We start from the raw sequence: 25,828 nt of genomic DNA on the forward strand, positions 1-25,828 counted from the left end.
CCCTTCCACCACGTGCTCTGTCTCAGGGAGATGGGAGTTTTATCTATAAGCTCTTGAATGGGACTGCTGTCTTTCTTTCAGAGATACCCTTCCCAGAGCAGAGGAATCTAGAGAGGCAGCTTGGCTAGAGCAACAAAGCCGCAAGCTAGAGTTGTGGAGGGCTCCACCCAATTTGAAAAAATGAATTGTAGTGGGCTCCATCCTATTTGAACTTCCCTGTGGCTTTGTTTACACTGTGAGAGGAAAACTGTCTGTCAAGTCTCAGTAATGGCTGATGCCCCTCCCCCCACCAAGCTCCAGCATCCCAGGTCGACATCAGACTGCTGTGCTGGCAGCAAGAATTTCAAGCCAGTGATCTTAGCTTGCTGGACTCCATGGAGTGGGATCTGCTGAGCTAGACCATGTGGCTCTCTGGCTTCAGCCCCCTTTCCATGGGAGTGAACAATCCTGTCTTGCTGGCATTCTGGGTGCCACGTACAAAAAAAAACTTCCCGCAGCTAGCTCAGTGTCTACCCAAACAGCCGCCCAGTTTTGTGCTTGAAACCCAGGGCCCTGGTGGTGTAGGCACCTGAAGGAATCTCCTGGTCCGTGGGTTGCAAAGACTAGGGGAAAAGCATAGTATCCAGGCCGGATAGCACTGTCCCTCAAGGCACAGTCCCTCACGGCTTCCCTTGGCTAGTGGAGGGAGTTCCCCGACCCCTTGTGCTTCCCAGGTGAGGCAACACCCCATCCTGCCTGCTTCTGTTCACCCTGCGTGGGCTGCACCCACAGTCTAACCAGTCCCAGTGAGATGAACTGGGTACCTCAGTTGGAAATGCAGAAATCACCTGCCTTCTGCATTGGTCTCACTGGAAGCTGCAGACAGGAACTGTTCCTATTTGGCTATCTTGGCTAATTTGTTGATTCATGATTATATTTCAATGGATAGGAGTTTTGGAAAGCTGGCTCTGTAAATTGTAAACTTAGACAACCTTGTCCAAGTCTTGTTTTTCTTATGTGTACAATTTTGTGTTATTTGTGAAACGTCACAGAACACTTTCCATACATTTATTCCTGTCAACAGCTCTATAAAAGCGGTACTATGGCTGAGGACACTGGGACTCAGAGAGGTTAAAGTCCCTTGCCTGAGGTGCTGCCTGTAGTTAGTGATTGTCTTAGTCTGTTCAGGCTGCTATAACAAAATACCATAAACGGAATGTCTCACACACCAGAAATCTATTTCCCACAATTTTGGAGGCTGGAATTTCAAGATCAAGGTTCTGGTAGATTCTACATCCAGTGACAGTCCACTTTCTGGTTCCTACAGGGCACGCTCTCACTGTGTTCTCATATGGAGGAAGAGATGAGCTAGCTTTCTGGGGTGTCCTTTATAAGGGGCTAGAAAAGGCCCCACCTCCTAATACCATCACCTTGGGGGATAGAACTTCATCATATAAATTTTGAGGGAACACAATCATTCAGATAACCCCATTCTTTCCCTGCCCCACTCCTCAAATTCGTGTCCTTCTCACATGAAAAATATATTCATTCCATCTCAATAACACCAAAGTCTTAGCTCATTCTAGCATCAATTCAAAAGTCTATAAAGTCCAGACTCTCATCTCAATATCATCTCAATCAGATATGAGTGAGATTCAAGGTATAACTGATTCATCCTGAGGCAAATATCTCTTCAGCCGTGAACCCGTGAAATCAAGAAAGTTATGTGCTTACACAACACAATGGTGATACAGGCAAGCCATAGGGTAGACATTCTCATTCCAAAAAAGAAAAGCAGAAAAGAAGAAAAGGGTAATAGGACTTGAGTAAGTCAAAAACTTGGCAAAGCCAACAACAGTAAATCTTAAGTCTTGAGAATAATCTTTGATGCAATGTTCCACCTTCTGGACACACTGCGGCAGCAACTGGGTCCTCAAGGCTCTAGGTGGCATTGCCCCATGGCTTTGTTGGATTCAGCCCATGCCACAGTTCTCATGGATTGGAGTTTGGTGCCTATGGCCCTTCCAGACTGAAGTTGCATGCCAGTGGCTATAGTGGTCTGGGGTCATGGGGGCAGCTGTGACGCCATGGCATCACCTTAGTGGTGACAATTCAGCCAGGTTTTTTTCTTTTTTTTGCCACTTTAGAACAAGGATGGACTTTCCTCTACTGTCCAATAACATGATAACGTGTTATGATTTCTATCTGAGACCTCATGGCCTTTACTGTCCATATTTCCATGAACATAGCTCTGCCCTTGCAATGGCCCTCTTCCTTGCTCATGTGCCCAAGTCTGTAGGCAGCTCTATCCTTTGAAATTTAGGCAGAAGTTGCCACACAACCATGACTAATTTACTCTGTGTGTCAGTGGAGATAGTCCCACTTGGACACTGCTAAAGTTTATCACCTGTGCACTCTGGAGGGATGGCCATCATAGCCATTGCTGTATTTGGGACCACTGGAGACACACCTGGGGTAGTTGAGGACTGCTGTGCCAGAATGTGGGAAGCAGAGCCCATAATGAGAGGTGGCACCAAACCATTGCAGCCCTGTTCTGTCCTTAGGCCATTGCACTCTGGGCCTGTGATGGGAGTAGGCATCCCTGAGGAGCTTCAAAATGCTGTTGGGAGGCCATCCTTCCATTGTCTTAGACAATATATTATGGCATCTCTTTAGATAGCTGTCTAATCTCCCTATTGTACTGATAAACAGCTCATAGCTTAGATTGAAATGGCTGACTCAAACTAATCAAACTAATCTCCTTATCAAATTCAGCCACACCTTTTGTATTCTCTCCTGAACAAACTTTCTCATTTTTTTCAAATATAAATAGGCTGAGAATTTTCCAAAATGTTAAGTTCTGCTTTCCTTTGTATTAACAACTCCATATTTGTATCATTTCTCTCTTTTTAAATTTTTCTATTAGCAGTCAAGAGAAGCCCAGTTGCACCTTCAATATTTTGCTTAGAAATATCCTCAGCCAAACAGCCAATTTCATCACTCATCAGTTCTATCTTCCACAAAACACTAGAACATGAGTACAGTTCTGCCAGGTTTTTTTTGTTTGTTTGTGTTTTGCCTCTTTAGAGCAAGCATGGACTTTCCTCCACTGTCCAATAACAATCTCTATCTGAGACTTCATGGCCTTTACTGTCCATATTTCTAAGAACATTCTGTTTGCAACTACTTAGGTATTCTCAAAGATTGAGGCTCTCTCTAAAGCTCTCCTCTTTTCTTTAAGGGCTTTTACAAGAATAGCCCTTAATGATCCATTCGTAGCACTATAGGCTTTTTCTAGAATGCATCTCAAAGCTCTTCCAGCTGCTAGTCATTACCCAGTTCCAAAACCACTTCTGTATTTTAGATACTTGTTATAGCAGCACCTCATTATCAGTACCAATTTTTCTATCTTAGTCTATTAGGGCTGCTGTAACAAAATACCATAAACTCATGGCTTATAAACAACAGAAATTTATTTCTCACAGTTCTGGAGGCTGGGAATTTCAAGATCAAGGTGCTGGTGGTGTCAGTGTCTGGTGAGGGCCTACTTTCTGATTTATAGAAGGGTGCCTTCTCACTGTGCCCTCACATGGGTGAAGGAACAAGCTAGCTCTCTGGAGTGTCTATTATAAGAGAACTAATTCCAACAATGAGTGCTCTACCCTCATGATTTAGTCAGCTTCCAAAGTCCCTACCTCCTAATACCATCACCTCAAGGATTAGGATTTCAACACATGTATATTTTTTTTCAGGTGTAGGGTTGGCAAATATTCAGATCATAGCAGCAGTGAAAAATAGTTGAAGTTCCATTCTTTTTTTACTCTAGACTGAGCTCTTACTGTGTTGCCTCCTGGGGATGAAGAAGAACTTGGCAATCTTTCAACTCTAGGATGTCACGTGTTCCAAAATTAAGTAGTAAAACCATATAATAACAGAGCTTAACTACAAGAGCTGTGATGCCAATGTTAATAAAGTGTAGAGTATGTCTAAAGATATTTGATTTGTGAGTTTCATTGTTATATTCCTTGTCATTCCAGTAGGAATTGGAGGTCATAATGAGTAATATTGTTTGAGGATCCATTAGTATTCCCAACTGTAATATTATAAGGGGGAAAAATCAGGTTATTCACCAGGTTCATTATTTCTGCAGGATTCCAGAGTAACTAATTTTCTTTTCACAACAGTAAATATATATCTGCAAAATACAGTTTTACCCTGAAAGAAAAAAATTTAAAGCCCACAAAAGCTAAGAATATCATTTACCCAGTAGACTAAAATTCTTCTCATAAACTGTGTCAACATTTTTACTGGAAAAGCACTTTAAAATTTAGTTTTCTCTCTTGTGAGTAAAAGCAGCAACCACTGACTTCAGAGAATTTTTGTTGTTTTACTTATGAAGTAAAATATAAGGCATATCTAAATGTATAAAATCTTATGTATATCTACATAAATTACACTGACCTTCATGTTATGCTTAAGCAGTTAAATTTTGCCAACTCATTAAATATTTTCACAAAAAAATATACAGTTCTTTGTGTAGAGAATAATAATTTCATGTGCACTTTGTGTATGGCACAATATTAAATAGACAAATGTCTGGATGTAGTTTAACTTAAATGAATTTCTTATGAAAATGTCTAGCCTATAAAATAAAGGTCCTGAAAACATTTTTTCACAGCTAATTTCAGAAATATAAACTATATTTGGAAAACATCCTGCCTCTAAGCCTGAAAAAGAATTCCTGGAAAAAAATAGTTTATAAAACACAGTTTAGCAAGAAGTTCTATTAGATAAATATAATTTCCTACAATTCAATAAACCACACTTGATTATTGGTCCTTTGATCCTAGCATGAGTTTTAAAAAAATCCACTAAGAGAGCAGCTAGCTACTATATTTTTGATATGAACCTCTTCTCTAAAAAAAAAAAAAAAGGGACTACTACTTGGAAGAAAAAAGTAACTTGTTTTTCAGTTTTTAGGAATAAAAGTACAAAAGCGTAAATCAGTATGGTTTTAGATTTTAACACAGAAGAATTCATTGCTTAAATTGAATATTCCTTAGCCTGCTGTCATCAATAACCCCAGTTGCCAAGTCCAATAGAAAGTTTTCAAATCTTTTCTTAATCTCCCGAACACATTTGGCACCACTGATCACTTTCTGTTGAATTATTCTGGTTCTGTGATTGAAACTCCTTTAGTTCTAGGGGGTCTCCTCTTACCTCTTGAATTGCTCCTTCTCAGGGTCTTTTACTATTTTCTCTGCATATTCTTTAAATGTCAGCATATCCCAGGGTTCCATTTATAACTGGCTTCTCTTAAAAAGCTCTTTCTGAGCAATTTCTTCTATACATGGGTAATTTCTAAATGTTATCTCCAGCTTTGATCACAATTCTGAGTTCTGCATTTACATTTTCATGTATTTATAAGAACTGTTTCATGTACTTACAAGATTTTTATATGTTTTCTACTTAGATATGTCAAAGGCATCTAAAATTTAACAGTTCCATAGCAGAACTCTTTCCCTTTTCCCAAAGCCATTTCCTTCTATGGTTGTAGATACAGGGAAAACACTATCATCCACTCTTAAGTGGCTTACTAGAATGGCTTCTCAAGGTACATTATAACTCCTAAATATGTATCCATTATTTTAACAGTTTTATAGAGCTAATATTTATAAGCATGTCAAATTTTGTCTTTTAAAAAAATCCAGGTAATGAATGTAAAGGCATTGTGAAGCTGTAAGTGCAATTATAACACCAACTAATTGATTGGGATGCACTACTTCATCTATATTACATAACTGAATCCAGACAGTTCATAAATATCCTATTTATGAACAAATATAACACTGCATACATTAGTGCTTTAAAGACTTGAGAGTGGAAATGGATTAGGTAAATTTTAGCAAATCCACAGGTACTGTAGCCATTATAGCTATTGTGGAGCAGAGATAAGGAAATATTAGATTGTGCATTGCAAAAATGGGTTCATCAAGGCTGACTCACTCTGCTATTTAATAAATAATTATTTAAAATGAAAATAGGGAAATCTTCTATTTTGATGCTTTGTTTGTATATTTTTTTATTATGGATAAGGTTTTGATTTCATTACAGTCACTTATTTGCAACTATGGTTTATTTCAAGGGAATCAATAATATAGTAGCACCATTAGCAGTAGTATAGTATTTTAAGGTTAAAGAGACTCTAGGAATAAGTAATCCTAATTTCTCTTTCATTATGAAATCCTTCTATAACAATAATGAATGAGTGACCATAAAACCTACCCATACTTAAATAACTTCATTGTGGGTATGTTCACTGTATTGTGAAAGCAGCCATGGCATTTTTTAATCTCCAATGTTAGCAAATATTCTCTTATATTGAACTAGAATATTTTTTTAAACTTTAATGTACTGTCCAGAATCTGTCTGACTTTTAAATGTAGAACAAATATATACCTACTTTCATATGAGAAAGTATGAAGACGTGAGGACTGGAACTGTGGCAGCCATTTTATGACCATTACGAGTTGAACAACAGAATCACAGAAATGCCAATCCAGCACGCTAATGTTGCAGAGCTGCCGAATTAAAATTAAAACCAGCAACACTCTGATTTTGTTATGTAAACAATAAAAGTCTTTGTAGTTTAAACCACTAATAAAATCAGGGCTCTTGCTACTCGCAGCAGAACACTAGAAAACTGACATAACATAGTTACTACCATTTAATCGTTTTTCTCTGGGGATCTGGAAAATTGTCAAGATTTTTCTTATAATCTGTATTCCAGAATAGGCACTACTCCAAATATCTGATCAGGATACATTAGTGCCCAACACTTTGAACATCATCCTTCTGTTAATGTAACCTAATATGGTAGTGTTTTAAGCAACTCCATCATATTTAATATGTGATCAACTATATCCTCAGTTATTTACCCTTTAACCTGTAAAATATATATATATATCTCATATTTATGCAACAGACATTTTTACATTAAAAACTTGCAATGAATTCAGCACAACTTAGAAATTACATTTCTGTTGACTACATTATTACACATAGTGTAGTGACGGCCTGAAATTGTGAACTTCATGTGTCCTTCTTGGCCAAAGGGGCAATCATTTGCTAAGCAAATACAAGGATGAGCTAATGCATAATCATAATAATGGGATAATGATAACTAGTATAATGGAGAAAGCTCAAATAGACCTGTGTTCACATCCCTGCCCCCAACATTTCCTGCACTATGACCTACAGAAGCTTCTTAACCTTTCTATAAGCTGTTGTTTCTTCATCGCCTAATGAACATAATAATACCTGCATTTGTGGGGAACAAAAACTCTCTTATAGTGTCAGGAAGTGACTGTCTCTTGCTGCTCCCTTCTTCTGCTCATCTTTTTTACTTTTTTTATGGAGATTCAATTATTTATGCCTTGAAAAGTTTGATAAATGCCTTAAGTTAGAGTGCTAGTCACCTCAGCCTACCCCAAGAAAGGCCATTTTAAATATCAAGAAAGATGATAAAGGAGGAGCATTAACAGACAGCATTGAAATGAAAAACAGAATTTCACTAGCTAGAAAAAATTAGGAAGCAAAGTTTACCTAGCGCTAGAAGCAGGAAGGCATCCTCCCTGTCCCTGAACGCTAGTCTACCTTCACCAGTAGAAATGTCCCTGAATACCCTGACATTACAAATGAAGGAATCACAGATTCTTAGGAGCTTTAAGGACTTAAAATATTAACATTTACTATTTTTCAAATTATAAAACATATACGTATATGTCAGAAATTCTGAAAATATAGAAATATTTATAGTTATGTATTTTTCAAATATAGACAATATGGAATTACAGAAATACAAAATCTCTTAAACATCTAGCATTTAGCACATAATTTCTTTCTTTTTTTTTTTTTTTTTTTTTTTTTCCAAATTATGGGCTTTGGGTGGGGAGCACTGGGAAGCAGATTTGTGGGATTTTGGAATTTATATCACCTTTGGTCCCAGCTCTGATCTTAAAATGCAAGTAAGAAGATTATGGGTCTCAAAGAAGGTGTAAGCAGCCAAGAGGCTGATTTGAACTGGTTCTACATTGAATATTGTTGTGTGAGATTCTTTAGGTATCTAAATTGTCCAGCAGGTTTGCCATGATTAAGGGGAGGTGAGAATTCAGAATATTTTTTTTCCTAAATAGAGATTGTGCATTTGGATGGCACTATAAGTAAGTAGATGGGACCTGAGACAATGAAGAATCTAGAACCATACCAGCTTTAAAAACTTGAATTTACAAGTGAAGCTGCTATTCCCAAATAGATAAAATTAAACAAAAAAAAAAATCCCCCTGCTTCCAGGAAGTGGGGGTGGTGTGGGGTTTTTTTCTTTTAAATGATTCGATTATTTAATTTGCTTCTAAGGATATACATCTGAACATAGAAGACAAATGGCCCTGTATAGCAATGTTTGTTCCTGTTTAGCAACAGTCACTAAAATGCATTACCGAATCCTTTCATTAAAAAAAAGATACAGGCCGGGCGCGGTGGCTCACGCTTGTAATCCCAGCACTTTGGGAGGCCAAGGCGGGCGGATCACGAGGTCAGGAGATCGAGACCACGGTGAAACTCCGTCTCTACTAAAAATACAAAAAATTAGCCGGGCGTGGTGGCGGGCGCCTGTAGTCCCAGCTACTCGGAGAGGCTGAGGCAGGAGAATGGCGTGAACCCGGGAGGCGGAGGTTGCAGTGAGCCGAGATCGCGCCACTGCACTCCAGCCTGGGTGACAGAGCGAGACTCCGTCTCAAAAAAAAAAAAAAAAAAAAAAAAAAAGATACAAATATCAAATGAAGAGTGTTCCTTCAAAACTCATTTGAGCACCTCTGTGGTCAAAATTTACCAAATGAGTCTTTCCATTTAAGGCATCATGTAAAATAGTAATAAAATGAAATTATTTTAAGAGTGAGTGATTATATTAAAGCAATGTTACAATTTATACAATCGGAATAAAGCAGCAACCAGTGATTATCTTGTAACTACCTCTGAAATTGCACTTCTGTTTAATACATTATTATATGTAGTGCAATGACAGCTTGCAATTGTTAACTTCGTGTGGGTGCTTTTTATAGAATGAATCAAAAGACAACGACTTCACAAGTGGTCATTTGTTTCTGGCAGAGATTTGGGGACTGTGTGGGTGAATGCAACTAATTTCTGCGACAAGGAAAACTAATTCAAAGAGAAGAAAGCAAATTATATAAAAAAGCATCTATTTTTTATAGTCCTTAAATATTTATGTCAGTGTTTTTGAAGCCCCAGAAATATGTTCCTTTAGCAGATCTTATATAATTTCATATTTGGTGGTAAGCCAAGGCCAATTTGCTACCACAGATGATGGATTCACTATTGTGGAGCTGGAGGTTCAGAGACAGAAAGTGTCTCTGATGAATACCAACCACAGCAGCTGCAGCAGCTGCACAGCAACAAAAGAATCTTTGGGACCAACAGGAATGTTGGTGGCCAAGACACAAAAAGTCTCTCCCAATTCCACTCCCATGCCCCTGTGTCTCCTGTCTGATGTAGGAACTGGGAGTTAACTGCTGGACAGATCTGTGGCTGGTCATGTTCAGTGCCTTTACAATGTTTCACACCCTTGGGGAAAGCTACTTTGCCATTATCCTGCCACACCTCTATCCAGATCAAGTAAGGCAAACCTCCACTTTAAGCAAAACCACAATATAAGAAACATAATAATTTAAGAGATGGTGAGTATTTTTGCAATTAGATCACAGTATTCAAAGTAAAAAGTATTTAGCTTAGATACAAACTAGGTGCTTAGGAAACAAAATATCCATTGTCACCAAGAGAAAAAGAGATACTGGTCTGAGATAATTCTGAACAAGTGAGCATGGGTTAGGTTTTAGTCTTACTCCCTAAAGATAATGCTCAGTCACAGATGTTATTAAGTGACACAAGATGATATTAAGTGACACAAGCATATCTGAGTTCTTCTGAGCTCACAGTACATGGATGTAAATAATGGTCAAAATATATGTAGAGAGGTCATTATAGGCTCAGGAACAGATGACGATGAACTATTAAACTAGACCGGGGTGTGTGCAATGGAGATTCAAGAGCTACTGGAATGAGAAATGAGAGAACCTGTTGAGTGACTAACTATGGAGGCAAGGAAAAAGGGTAAGGATGGATCCAGTATTTCTTTCTTGAACAACTTAGTAGGGAGTAGTGACATTTGGGAAATAAAACAAGTTAATAGAGAAATCTTTTAAATTATGACCTCTGGTAAAGCATGAAAAATAACTGATTTATTTGATGAACATTCAATATAGAAGCAAATGCCCAATAATACAGCTTTTTTGTGGGATAAAAAACAGAGACGCATTAGCCTCTAGTTTTCAATTAAACATTGACCACAAGCCCCAGCACATTAACAGTTGACAGAGGCTGCCTCTTCTACAAAGAAATTTGAGATTTTTACTCAATTTGGGAGGCTTTTATTCAGTATCAGTGAGGCACTGACATAATTCCACTCCAAAGCTGTGTGCCCTGCATTGACATGCTGAGCGCAAAGAGAGAATGATGATGACTTTGGACCCAAGGGGAAACTCCATTTCCTTCTATCTCCCCAATAGACATAACTCAAACATCTGACAGAGATAAGGAAGTTCCAACATCAGAAGATGGGTTTCTCTTCCCTTTTGCAGGACTAGGCTCTTTAAGAAATAGATAAGCTCTCTGAAGTACTGCTGAGAGCAGCCAGATGGCAACATTGAAAGTCTGGCCCCATTGAAATCAGTCCTCAGGAAATTATTCCAGTTATCTTTTCTGACTTCATTCATGGCTTTTGTCCTGTCAGTACTTCCCAAGCTGGTGGTGTCATTGACAGTCATTTTCAAATGCATGCCTACCTGAATTTAAATTTTGATCTCTTTTCTCTGAGTATGCCAAGTGGTATCAATTACCCTTCTTTTATAAGCTAAATTGTCAGCCTGGGTCTCATTTATTTATCAGTTTCATTTTTGCTGGGTCTTTTCATTTTTGGGAGTCTTTTCATTCTAGTGCAGCCTAGGCTATCTATCTCTGACAACTCCCTAACTCTCAATCTCTGATTACAATCCCATCTGGAATTTACCAGTCCCTTCTCCAGGATTCAATCTTAGCTAAAATCCAAGATTTGGGGGTAGAAACAAGGCAGTTACTAAATGTATCATCATATATATTTTTCTGTTAGACTGCAGAGAATAGTATCATGATTATCAGTAGCCTCTGCTAGTATTCAGTAACAAAATTTCTTATTAAGTTTATAGTCACAAAAATCAAATGACTAGGCTGGGCACAGTCGCTCATGTCTGTAATCCCAGCACTTTGGGAGGACAAGATGGGAGGACTGTTTGAGCCCAGGAGTTTAAGAACAGCCTGGGCAATATAGCAAGACCCTGTCTTAATTTTTTTTAAAAATCAAATGACTAATTTATTATTTAACTATAAACTTAGCAAATGTGTTAACACTGTTTAGTATTAATACTAACTTAGAGCATAGTGCAAAAAAGTATATAACAATACATTTTAGAGAAGTAAAACATTCAAGGTTATGAAAAATAAGAATTAAGATTTTCTTTTTAAATGCAAAAAATACATATATAATTATAAAATATACTTCATATACCTCATTCCAGCTACTGGCTTTCCATGAAGGGCATCTGACGGATCTACAGGCTTTGTGAGTTGGAGGTTTCTGTACTTGACTGCAGTTCGTGTCTTCTAATTTCCTTTGGAATTGGTCGATGCAAAACACTTCACGGTACTTTCTACCTTTACCACAAGAAGCTGAGCACTAGAAAAGAAATATGAATGCACTTGATTAATTTTCTTCTTGATTAATTTAAGTTTCTCTTAAAGAAGTACAAAATGTAACAATCCACACATAATTGCTTTGATATTTTTATTAAGATATGCTCTAGTATTTCTAATTAGCAAAAAGTTAAAATTTACCAATCTGCTCTGGACCATCAATTAACGTGAATATCATAAGGTAATACGATGACATTTTTATAATTTATTCTATAAAAATGTATTGATTGTCTACAATATACCAGGTACTCTTCTGACACACCAATGCTTTAAATCTTTTAAGGTTAGACTATCCTCAACTCCTTTTATCATCCAGTAAAACTTGCATTCAATTTTGTAACATCAATACCCATTCTATTTTTATCTCCACATGCTTTTCTATACTGCAAAATATGTTTTCTGTGTTAAAAAATTTTAGTAATCTCTCAGTGAGAAAACTGATTGAGAAAGCAGAAAGTTTACTTTTTTAACAGCATTTCAGTTCAGGCTGTTTTTGGCATCAGTCTGGAAGATGTCTTTCTCTACCATCGGCCTTCTGATTTATTTAGTAAACCAAAAATAACTGAAGTCTTTTTAAAAATATAGGTAAAATAATGATTTGACTTCATTTGTCAGCCAGTTTTCATTTTATGAGTGAGGACAGTGCAATGTGGTAGAAAGCACGTGGGCTCTGGCATTAGCACTTCTGCCACTTATAGCCGGGTGACTTCAGGCACATTTCATAACCTGTCCAAGCCTTGATTTTTTTTCATTTATAAAACACGAGTAGTAGCATCAATCTTACAAACTTGCTGTGGAGATTAACATAAGATAAATATGAAATGTCTAACCCAGTCCTACTACACTTGATAGATCCTCAGTAAACATTAGCTTCCTCTTCCACCATTTTCCTTCATATAGTCTCAGAGAGGATATCGATAATTTCAGCATGATATATGTACCAGGGGAAAGCTAAGCAAAGAAGTCAGAGTCCAGACAACCTTTCTCATTCCTCTGAGACAGTTGTTGGCATATGGTTTCATTTAGAAACACATTATGCATTTTATGCATACTGTGAATTCATAGAATATTAGACTATGTGGACTATTTGATACTCAAATACATTAAACTTTTAAAAAATGAACAGTCTGGAGATAATTTACCTTTTTATATCACTAGCAATATGTTGCAATAACGCATTGATTATTAAGAACTGTCATCATATCTTAGATGTTCTCTACCTCTCCTCCACCTCATTAACACTTACAGCCATTCCATGCCACTTAGAACACACTTGGTTCTGTGAAAATCTCTAATGGATCTTCATATGTTGTATTAAGATACATTCTTTCCTTCTATTGATCTAGACCTACCTATATGCTTTACCGTTCCTGACCACGTATCTTGGGCACTTTCCCTGCCTCTTTCTTTTCTTCATTGTTTATTTTTCAGAGTATAACCTATTATATACTAAAAAAAATCAAATATTATTGAGTATCAAGTATATACCACAGAGTGTGCTGACTACTTTGGTTATGTACATGTTCACACATGGGAGAATAATTTTCCCCAAAATAACACTTTTAAATTGTTACCTTTTGAACAAAGGAAGCATTCATTACTCCCTCTGCTAGCCACTTTATTAAAAGGTAATAATTATTGTGAATAGTCATGCAAAGATGCATTAAACAGCATCTCTTGCTTTTGCCCTTGATGTATCCTCAAAGTGGTTATAATCTAAATGATACACATCATCTATGAAGTGAATTATACCAGTGTAGGTCTTAATATTGCACTCAATGAAGATCAGAAAAACAAAAACACTACACGATACTAAATACCATTAAAAGGATACAATAAAAAGTATGATGGAATTTAAAAATTCATGAAATGTAGCCATTTCTTTCTAGGATATTTGTAAGTGCTCAAAGAGCAGGTAATATTTAAATTCATTCTTGAAGGAGAGGTAGGTTTGTTGATGGACAAAGATGAATGGTCTTATGTGTATGTTTGATATGACTTATCTAGACATTGTCCAGGTGTGTCTGTTTTGTAAAATTCCCAGAGTTCTTTTAACAATGCCAAGAATCCAAGAATCAGCCAGTAAATATACAGTAAATTGTTGACATTTCTGATAAGAATGGCCAATTCATTTACAGAGCTATGTAACATAAGAGGAGACAGGTTAAATTCCAAATCTAATTAAGAATTCAGCAATACATTTCCTCTATAAGCATTATCTATGAGTGGAATGTAAACTCACATGTGTAGTACACTGCCAAAGTTAAGAATTATATTTCAAGAAACTGAATAGTCTTCTACTCTATAACTTTAGGTCATCTTTGCTTCTCTCTCTTCTTTGTTACTTTAATCTATTAAACTAGTATAATCTATTACTAGTCTAATCCAGACTGTTATCGAACATAATTTAAACATAAATCTATTTTTATCAATATATTTTATAATTTATAAGCATATTTTATGCTTTTTTTTTTTGCTCAAGAGCTGACAATGGGTTTCTTATTGTCTTAATAGCAAACTAAAATTATACTCCTTGCTTACTTGATCCACCAAATTTTAGTCAACGTGCCTTTCCAGCTTTACAGTTTGCTGCTTTTCACCATGCAAATCTTTGCTCTCTTTAAGCATAATTGCTTTCTCTTTAATGTGACACGTTCGCTCAAAAACAGGGCCTAACTCATTATTTCCTTTACCTAGACTAATCACTTCCTCTAATAATTATCCTTAAAGCCCTAATTCAGTCCCATGTCTAGGGTAAATACACATCAATCTTTCACTTCCCTGAACTCTTCTGAGTCCTACCCTGTTTTTAGCACTTCATCATTTTCTGCATTTTCAATTTTTGTCACGTGCTTCATCTACCCAGCTTCCTGGAGAGCAAGTCCTTTTAGATCACCCATGTCACCTACAAAGTGGCATGTGTAATAACTATCAGCTGATGGATGTTGATTAATGGTATGAGCAATTTTTAATTTGCTTTTATTAAACTCTAAAATAATATATTTAAAAATTTTAAATTCCATGAAATATATTTATTGGTTAAAAAACCAAAAGTCTTCTAGGAATGACAGAAAAAAATACAAAATCAAAGAATTATAAAATAAATTATGCTTTAGATATACTTTTAAAGTAAAGCTCTTTTTCTCCAAGATCTGAAGAGGGTAAGTACAGATTCTATTCTCAAGATTTAAAGAGGAATAAGTCCAGTATTTTATCATATCTGATGGAATTCCATCTGGTAATTTCTCTAAAGTAAAAAAGGACGTGTTATGCAAAAAGTTATGTTTTAGTTGGAATGAGGCATCCATAGAGTAAACAGCTAGTGAAATGATACCTTCCTTTCAAACCATAATACATTCTGAGTTGTAAGGATTCCACAAAATAGCCCATTTGGTAGGAGTATTCAAATATGCAGTTTTTTCTTCTGGTATCCCAGCAATCTGTTGTTTTTTTTCCCTCTGTTTTATAACCCTGACACCATCATAGTCTTTTGAAGTTTTATTTAATGCTGTATAATTCATTTCTAGCATTCTCATCAAAAGACTTTCTCTCAAAAATCAGCCCTAGTTCCCTTAATTGACACAGCCTTAAACTCTTGCTGAGATTTTTTTTTCCATGACTACTATGGAACAGTAGATACAGCACACAACCCATTTCAGAAGTAGTGATACTAAATAAACATACAAGTGCCCTGAACTGATAATTCTTATAAATCAGGTGAAGACAATGCAGAACATCACACTGATTAGATTCAGGACAAGACTGAAAATGTCTCCCATAAAGCAAATGGAATAGTGAAGACGAGACAGACAGAGAAGAGATGGAGAGTCAACGTATGAATGTCGTTTCCTGGAAAATACTCTGTCATTCCCAGCTCAAGTCATCATATCATTGCACATGTCATTATATCATTTCCTCCCACGCCAACACGTTCACCCATTTCATCCCCACGTCTTTTTCAGTGCTGAGTTTAAATCTCATTTCTTCTCAAAACTCCCTTCTCTGATGAAGGATGTCTGATGTCCAATTTAGACCAGATTAGGTAGCACCCTTTCTCCTTTGCTACACTCAGCACACCTTTAAGTGTCTGTTCTATGTCTCTTTTCTTTTCCAGACTATAAAATCTGCTGAGAACAGACATATTATAGGGAAACACACACACACACACACACACACACACACACACACACAAATAGAAAGCACCCAGAATCACTCGCTTTTAATTTAGTGTGTCATGAATCATTCTACCTTTCTTTTACAAGGAGGAAATAATACCAATGCACCATGAACCATAGGATCTTGCATCAATTTACTGACCAATGTTTGTCTGAAGTGGTAGATATTCCGCTGGCACCACATGAACTGATTTAGATGGTACGTTTCCAATGTAATAGTTATTTTATATAGTAATGATCATCCTCAATTTTAGCTATAAAAATCCCTTAGCTGGCCATTTGAAAAAAATGCCTGAAGTTTGATGTATAAAAAATCAAATGAAATTAAAATTAAGAGTAAGCATTATTTATCCATTGGATCTTTTAATTAAGCTTGGCTACAAAAGTAGCAAATATCCATTTCATTTGATACTACACAGTTTCATCTATGGATGAAGATATATATATATTTGTTTTTATGTTAATCATCTAAACTTTAGTTAAACTTCTCTAAGAGTAAGTATCAAAACTAATATTTAATACGCTAAAAATTGGTCTTTGAAACACAATATTAGAAAAAGGCTTTGACATCAACTGTAAGTTTTATGTTAAACATTTTTAGTGACTATTAAGATAAAGTTGATTATTGAGAGGGACTTTAAAGAAAACCTAGTTTACCTTCACACATGTTTTCTTCATATAAATTATTGTGTTCTAATTTAAAATTTTCTAAATCAGTACATAGCCTAATTATTGCCAGCTGAACAAACTTTCAATGAGTGAATTTGGCAATGACTCTTTTGCTGCAGCAGAGATTGTTTAGTTATTCCAGGTCAATCAGTAAGAACTAGAAGTATCTCACAACAGTTAAACCACTACTCCTTAAACATGCCTCCACATTTGCTGATAAGAAAAATATTTAAAATGAAATAGAGGCCAGGTGAGGTGGCTCATGCCTGTAATCCCAGCACTTTGGGAGGCTGAGGCCAGAAGATTGCTTGAACCCAGGAGTTTGAGACCAGCCTGGTAACAAAATAAGACCTCATCTCTACAAAAAAAAAATAATAATAAATAAATAAATAAATAAATAAATAAATAAATAAATAAATAAAAATATGCCAGGCATGGTGATGGTGATGCACATCTGTGGTCCCAGCTACTTGGGAGACTGAGGTGTGATGATCCTTGGAGCCCAGGGGATGGAGTTTGCAGTAAGCCATGATCACCCCACTGCACTGCAGCCTGGGCAACAGAACGAGACCTCTTCTCTAATCATCATCATCATCATCATCAATAAATAAATTAAATACTTCAAAATTTGATAATATAATTGTAAACATTTCATATGCTTTTTCAAAAACCATTTTGGGGATGGTTAAAAATTATGGCACTTAATTTTTCAGCTACCATAAATAACCTAACTAGACATAAACTTCATAATTATCGTTTTTCTCCCTCAATCATTTTATTTTAGTCCTCTATTGTTATTAAACAAAAAATGATGATAAGAAAATACAAAACTGAGTAAAAATAAATGAGGTGATATTATTCAATTTCACTTTGGCTTTTGAAGTTTTCTGATTATTTTTTCAAAACATAATAATTAAGAAGTCATCAAATCATCAGACAACACATTTTTACTTTATTACTAGATATGTAACTTCTCTTTGTCTGCTTTCTGACAGCAAGGTGCATAAGTCATCATTGAAAATGTAAGCACTTATAGCCATATGGCTGGGTATCATGTCTATCCTATTGCTCATTGCATGCCAGGTATTAGCTAATTTCTGCAGACAACCAAAGAAAACATGCTGAGGGTTCACGCAACATTTTTGTTTAAGTAAAGGTAAACTTAAGGAAACACACGTATTATACACAAATTATATCACAAATTCAAATCCACCTTCTCATTACAAACCAGAAATCATTTCCATCAAGATAAGTGCAACTTCATAAGATGTATCATACAATACATAAAATAGAGTGGTTTTTCTTTAAACATCCACATATTATAATAGTTAAAGATAATCAGATGTTGGAGTGTCTCTCTTGGAACAATTTGAGAGGATTAGTTGTGTTTTCTTTAGTCTTTGGCAGTTCCAAATGTATCAGTGAACTTTTCAACATTATTATATGTATTATTTATCCTGTTTTTATCTCTTTTCAAAATTAAATTATTTTATGCATCTGCAGCAAAGTTAAATTAAAAATTTTTAATAAAAAACATATTATAGCTATTTTGCTAAATAATTATTTAAATGATGTTTGAGTGATTATATTAAATGTCTTTAGAACACTATTATGAAATAAAAGATTAGTGAATGAAACAACATATTAAATCAGGAAATGATAGAATTTCAAGTCAAAACAGACCAGAAATTAGATATTCTGAGAAACAAAATGCTATCATGTGTATGCATCCATGTATATGTCTTTCATTGTTTTAGAAGCCTACAATAACATTCTCTGAATAAAACAGAGGCTATATATAAACCCCAATAGTTCTGAAATCTTCCAGAAGCCAATGATACTTGTAGATCTAAGAGAAAAGCCCACTACAGTAAAATCTTAGATATGAGTTTATACAACTACTTTGTAATTGAGGGAATTCCCTAGAATGAAGAAACCTTTTTTAAATTGAGCGTCTCAATTATTAGCAAAGTAAAACATTAAAGTAGCTATAACAGAGTAGTAGGATATATTTCTGCTTAAAACAAAAAAATTGACAAAATATGCATATAAAGAGTAGAGTGTCAACTCTAAAATAGTACTGCTACTGTTCCTTTAATTCAATGCACATGTGCTCTAGGGAGTAAGACACTAAATTCATCAACAGGGACCCCATTCATAGTGCTTCCTGAAAGATTATACTTACAGTTTTAAAGTTTAATGGAGTTTGAAAATGTCCTTTTTAACTTGTTACAGGCATTCTTTGACTATTCAGCTCTAATAAGCCAAGAAAGCATTTGGTTTTAAAAATATTTACCACTGAAATATTTCATTCCATTGCATTGCATCTAATCATATTTAAAATTTGTAGCTCCAGACATTTAAAAATTTAAAAATCAGATTAATTTGCAAATATATTTTACTCTCAACTTAAAGGAAAAAAACCAAATGATTAACAACAAATATATCCAGCAGACTTTGATTAAATTAATATCATTGTAATAATAAGATGTAAGTTTATATTATTTTGAGCATATGTGTACATGTATGTACACCCATAATGGATTTACAGTTCTTGGCTAATTCATGCAATATGAGAGAACTTACATGTAATTAATCTAACTCAATTGGAAGTAATATTTAAAGATAATTTACTATAATTATTAATATTTTCTATATTATAACTTTGGAAAAGTTTTGTTATTATTTTCACTTTCAAATATAAAACCTGAAGGAAAGCTGCAGTAATTTATGCAAGTATCTTGTACAGAAATATTCACTTATCTCATTTTATAATATTATTTTCCACAAATAACTATTAGGAAATCGGAACAAGAAATCATCCATCCTAGTGAGTGAGAATTAAAGGATTCAATTATCGGATTAATTTTCTTCAATAATAAGTTTTGATAAAGAATCATTTCAAACCTGCAAACATTAGTTATTGAACTTGAGTTTATTTTGGTAGAAGCAATAGTAAATGTAAGTCTAACTCAAGATGTGATCACTATTTGTAGCAAAAAATACTCAAGAAAAACTGCCATTCATTTAAAGCTTGTAATTTATACTTTTAACTTTCTAATAATATTCTTTGTATGTACTGCAAAGGGGAAATGAACATTTCAGACTCCTCTATAAAATCTGTTTAGCAAGTGGAACTCATCTAAAGAGTTCCTGTTTGGAGATTTTGTTGACTCATCCAGTAACATGAACCTTTACAAGTATAGGGTGACATGGAGAAAAATGGTATGGTTAATATGAGAATAATGCAAATCTTGTCTATTTTTAACAATTTCTTTGGGGCCATTGTTGTGAATTTACTTTTTCTTAATGTTTTACACAAATCAAATGAAACACTGCTTTTGAAAGAATGTGTGCCACATTCCATTATAAAAACTCCACTCCCATCTTACCCCTGAGAGCCTGCATCCAGAAGCATGACCGTCTGCCTTCCTGGACTGACAAATGCAGAAAACTAGTGTGAGTAGACCATAAAAAGATAAAGAGATCAGAAAAATATCTAAAGCATACCTTTTTTTAAAAAAACAGTCTTTTAAAGCATTACTTAGTATGGTAACATTTACAAAATTCTTAAAATCAAGTGCCAACAAAATAGCAGGATTTACCATTTCAAGTTCCCACAAATGTTTTATGTGCTAGCTGTGGGAGTTAACAGCCATAAAGCCAAGAAGTTTGCTTTTAAGTAGGGTTATAAAGTCCTAAAAAGGAATATGCACAGAGTACTCTGAGATGAGAAATAAATGAGTTCTAAGGATGCTTTGAAAAGAGAAATGTCAAAGTTGAGATTAAAAGACCACACCCACTGCACATATTAATGTCTGTTTTCCATATGTAAAAAAAGTTGAGGGGAGAATGTTTTAGAGATTAATTTCATATTTCAATGAATTTAATTTCTAAGATTTTGCCTTTAATCACACAAAATTAACTATTTGTATCAATATTTAAGTTGGGGTTTCATCATTTTCACTAGTGGAGAGTAGCAGATGGAATAAAAATCTAGTAGTAGATGGGATTTGGTATCAGAGGGCTACAATTGAATCTCAGTTGTCAGAAGCTATGATAATAATAACACTTACATCCCAAGGTGCTTGTGAGATTAAATTAGATAATGTATGAAGAAACCTGAAATAGTGCTTGACACAATAATCTAAAAGCATACTAAACCTGTATTCCCTTTTTTTACTTCCTTTCTCAAATCCTGAGTGTGTCTTTATCAAGAGAAAATAAAGAGAAACTATCCCGTGGAAAAAAAAAAATACTGTAGTTATGAGAGAAATGTAGATCCCATATAGACAAAACAAAAATAGAATACTGTGACACTAAAACAATAAGAATGCAAGAAAAACATTTTGATAATTAAAAAATATAACTAAAATAAAGATTTCGATATATAGTTTAAATATTGATAAAGTTTCCCATCAAGTAAAATCAAAAGACAGAAGTAGAAATAGGAAGATAAAAACAAGAAAATTAGAAGACCAATCCAAGAATCCCAATATTTAACCAGAAAGAGTTTTTTAAAAAATGGTTGCATAGCAATTATCAAAGTGTAATACAACAAATTTTCCCAACACAAATCTTTTTAATGAAAGAGCTTACAGAAAGAATGTCTAGAAAAGTAAATTTTAAGCACATTCGTAAACACTAAGTCACTTCACCAGAAACTGTAAGAATGACAGGGATAAACAGAAAGAAAATACCAAAAGCTTCAGTGGAACAGGCATGGAAACAAGGGCACATTCAACTGGGAAGGAATCAGAATGCATTTGGACTTCTCAATAATAGCTCAGAATGCTAAAGTAAAATAGGCAATGCCTTAAAAATTTTGAGGGAAATTATTTTCAGGCTAGAATTTTATAGGTAGTCAATTATTCCAACATAAGGACTGACTAAAGACAGTTCCAGGTTTGCACAGAAAGAAAATTGTACCTCTCATTTTTTTCATTTTTAAGGAAGGTACAGGCAGGAAGAAGTGTTTTAGTATGAGAGGGTAAACCAAAAAAAGAGAAACATATGTGATGTAAGAAAAAGTTATCAAAACCAAAGACCAGTGAAAACACTTCACAGGATGAGAGACTGGTACAGCAGGGTTAAGGTCATCCATGCCAGATCAGAGGAGGCAGATTGCGGGTGGAGGGGTCTCTGGAAGGAGTCCAAAATAGAAGAAATATCTGAGCATTTAGAAAAACCGTTCATAGAGATTTTACATACCTGTTCAAGCCCTTGAGGAAAAAAACAGTGATTAAAACATGACAAAACTAAGCAAATTTTAAAATAAGCAATCCACCCCAGGAAAAATGAAGAGTTGTGTAAGAAAGGAGCAATGTTTCAAAGTACAGTGCACTACTTGGCTCCACACTGACATTGCAGCACTGCTGACTTCATCAAAATTTATTTGGAATTAATTTGGAATTCTCAACCTCTATAAAAGGGAGTCAATAGGTAAATTTGTTTGGATATATCCAGAAACAGCTGAATAAGCCTATTATTTGGCAGTATGGAGGGTAACTATCAAAAGATACAGATGAAAGGATTAGAGATTACTTCTAGGGGAGGAAAGACTTGGATTTCTGGAAAGCAGAAGGCAGAGAGAAACTACTGTCTTCAAATATTTGCCCTATAGAGGAGGAATTTGATTGATTCTTACTTCAGGGTGCAGAATGAGAATTGGAAGCAAATGTTTATTTAGTTTTCCTAAAAAGAAATGGGCTATATTGTATTATGTATGGCCTCCAACTTTAGGAATTTTCACTAGGACACAATTGAAGCTTTACACACTTCAATTGAAAATTGTCTTCAAAGAATTTATGTTTTGTGTAGATAAGAAGGGATAAGAGAGAGAAAACTGGAAGTCTTTCCCAATTTTAAAGATATGATAAAAAGAGAGGGAAAATCATATCTTAAAAATATTTCAAGAATCACAATAATTTAACTCTTTAGATATATACAGTATTTATGAACTAATGAAAATATATTGCATTATTGTTGTTTACTCAAACGAGAAAAATGCAAATTCTACCTGAATTATGGGGCATCCTTTGACAGAAAGGGATTCTGCCACCCTTTAGTCTTCAAAACTATCAAATAAGTGTCAAAGGTTTATATTGCCTCTTTTACTATGACATCAGGTGTCTAAATGAAACCTTTAAGTTTTCCCCAGACTTTTAAATTTTAGCTTTTGATAAAATCGGTTTTCAAAAAGCATCTGTTTTTTGTTTGTTTGTTTGTTTGTTTGTTTTTTCAGACGAAGTTTCGCTCTTGTTGCCCAGGCTGGAGTGCAATGGCATGATCTCAGCTCACTGCAACCAATGCCTCCTGAGTTCAAGCGATTCTCCTGCCTCAGCCTCCCAAGTAGCTGGGATTATAGGCGCCCACCACCATGCCCGGATAATTTTTGAATATTTAGTAGAGATAGGGTTTCACTATGTTGACCAGGCTGGTCTTGAACTTCTGACCTCAGGTGATCCACCCACCTCAGCCTCCCAAAGTGCTGGGATTACAGGCGTGAGTCACCACGCCTGGCCCAGCATCTGCTTTTTAATACCATAAGCTAAACATCTTTCCAAGTAATGTCTCTTTTAAAAACTTTTCTAGAATTTTTCTAAGCATCAAAAAAAAAATAAAAATATAAAGAAACATTTCCTCAATCTGTAAGAAACTGAGTTTTATTCATCATAGTTTTCTCCACATTTTGACTTTAAAAATAACTATGTAAAATTTTCAGAGCCTCCGAGTGACACAGAAAACTTTAGAGAGAACATTTAATAAAATACAAAGAAATCTCTTAAGGTACCTCCTCAGTGTATACCATAATGTTAAATCTCCTACTTTACTATATATGAATAAATGGAATACCTTATTAACATACTAGAAATTTGAATAAAATGATGAAATCATAAATGAGAATGCTAAACTCAATAACGGCAGAAACCAGTTCCATAAATGTTTACTCAATAAAGAAATGAACCGATGCTATGTAGGAAAAAACCATAGGAGCAAACTTGTATATATAGAGATAATCAGGCTTATATATGTTTTCTGTATTTCTACTCAAATTATTTTTATACTTTTTTTACATTACAAAGCTTCAAATTGTCTAACATTTTTGCTCCAGAAATGTAAGATCTGATATACTATTCTACACTTACTCTTCAATAGAGAGAAAATTCAGTTGCTTGACCGTTTTTATTTAAAGGGTGAAGTTTTACAAAGTTGCAATGTATATGTACAACAAAGACCTTTTAAATATGCAATCTACTTTATCTGAATGGCATACAGTTGAATGATCTTCAGTCCCACAAAAATAACCTTGAAAGGAAAGCTGCACGTAATAGATCTCTTTTTCAAGATTTCGGTAGTTTCGTTCTGATTCTAACGGGTATCCTGTAGATCAGCAGAGACAAGAAAGTTCTCCTGATTTCACCTGATTGACACCTTGCCTATTTTAGAGGAGAAATGCTGACAAGGAGACAGGATCCCATTTGAGCCACTATCTGTGAGCCAGCTCCCTGTCACAGAAGAAATGTCCACGAGTAGGGAGGCATCATGTCTGATTATCTTCCCTATTTCTAGATGTGAAAATTCTCCTAAGGCCCGCGAATGAACAATAAAGAGGTTGCCCTTAGATAGATTCTCTAACTGGCAGAATAGGTAATAATTTTTTTTTTTTTTTTTTTTTTTTTTTTTTTGGAGACAGTCTGGCTCTGTCGCCCAGGCTGGAGTTCAGTGGCGCAACCTCACTCACTGCAAGCTCCACTTCCCAGGTTCAAGCCATTCTCCTGCCTCAGCCTACCAAGCAGCTGGGACTACAGGCACGCACCACCATCCCCAGCTAATTTTTTATATTTTAGTAGAGACGGGGCTTCACCATGTTGGCCAAGATGGTCTTGATCTTCTGACCTTGTGATCTGCCCGCCTCAGCCTCCCAAAGTGCTGGGATTACAGGCGTGAGCCACCATGCCTGGCCGGTAATAGTTTTTTTACTAGTGTATCAGTATAAATTTTATTTTATTCTTACCTTCTCCTAAAAAGAACATAGTCACATCGTTTACACATTATCATTTATACATTATCATTCACACATTTTAATTATCACACTATATTTAATGACATCCCAAACAGAATGATTAATCATTAATGATACAAAATGTCTTCTGATTTTTTCTATCAAATATTATAGGGTTTGTGTATGATGGGCAAAATCTACTATAAGACATGAACTTTCCTAAATTTTTCAATGTTTACACCTTGAAAAAAGTTATAGTAAAGAAATAGAAATGGTTCTACTGTGGGCAAGTCTTTTCCTGACAATTTTAATGATTATAAGAAAGTAGAAATCTGACTGCTTGCTTTGGTATTTTAGGTATGTTGTTACTCATATTTTAGAGCTATTTTAATTTACAGTAATTCTTACTATTAATAAATATCACCTTAAAAGAAATACTTGTCTCAAAATAATGTGACAATCATGTTTAAGTATTTCAATAATTTATACTTAATGATTAAACATATCAAATTGATTTTATAAAACTATTTTTTCCTGCAAATTTAATTTCATTGCAAGTTTCTACTGATTTTGAATGGGTTCTAACTTCCAGAGGTGGAATTCTTTACCAAATATCAAACTGATATTTAAAATACCTGAAAAAGCTAACAATAATGAAACTTGACTCAGGGAGAAGAAAATTCACTTCTTCCCTTTTCAGTCCTTGAGGAATCTTTCCCATCCCATATCCCACCACACTCCTAAGCACTTTCCTCTGCACTCACATGATTGTGTGTGCAGAACTAACCATATGTATATCCTTTTGTTTTAACATTTTTTAACCTGCTGTAATAAAAACTCTCTTATGTCCTAATCTAATTGTATTTTTATCCTCCACATCTATTGGTATCTAACACACAGTAACTGCTAGGTAAATATCTACTGAATAAATAAACTTAATAGAAATTCATAAAGGTTATAAATTAGAGATTTAACATTTTTTAAAAGGAGAAATAATGCAGGGAGACTAATCGTTCTTCTCTTAAGTAAATCAGCAGAGTAAAGTAGCAAGTTTTCCCTCCTAAAAAGTTTGCCTTTCAAATAATTTTAAAATAAATCTTTGCTACACACACAAGCCATCCATTCTCTAAATAGAACA

The 25,828-nt window shown here is 34.9% G+C and overlaps 1 protein-coding gene across 1 annotated transcript in view; it reads right to left on the bottom strand.

The window, feature by feature from the left end:
- Positions 1-25,828, bottom strand: part of ADAMTS20 (ADAM metallopeptidase with thrombospondin type 1 motif 20) — a 201,467-nt gene that overhangs the window by 34,863 nt on the left and 140,776 nt on the right. The window contains exon 29 of the mRNA XM_055249241.2: positions 11,657-11,824. Coding sequence (XP_055105216.1) covers positions 11,657-11,824 — 168 coding nt within the window. The remainder of the gene's footprint in view (positions 1-11,656; positions 11,825-25,828) is intronic.

The sequence above is a fragment of the Symphalangus syndactylus genome, chromosome 17 (assembly GCF_028878055.3).
Source record: "Symphalangus syndactylus isolate Jambi chromosome 17, NHGRI_mSymSyn1-v2.1_pri, whole genome shotgun sequence".
Classification (NCBI taxonomy): domain Eukaryota; kingdom Metazoa; phylum Chordata; class Mammalia; order Primates; family Hylobatidae; genus Symphalangus; species Symphalangus syndactylus.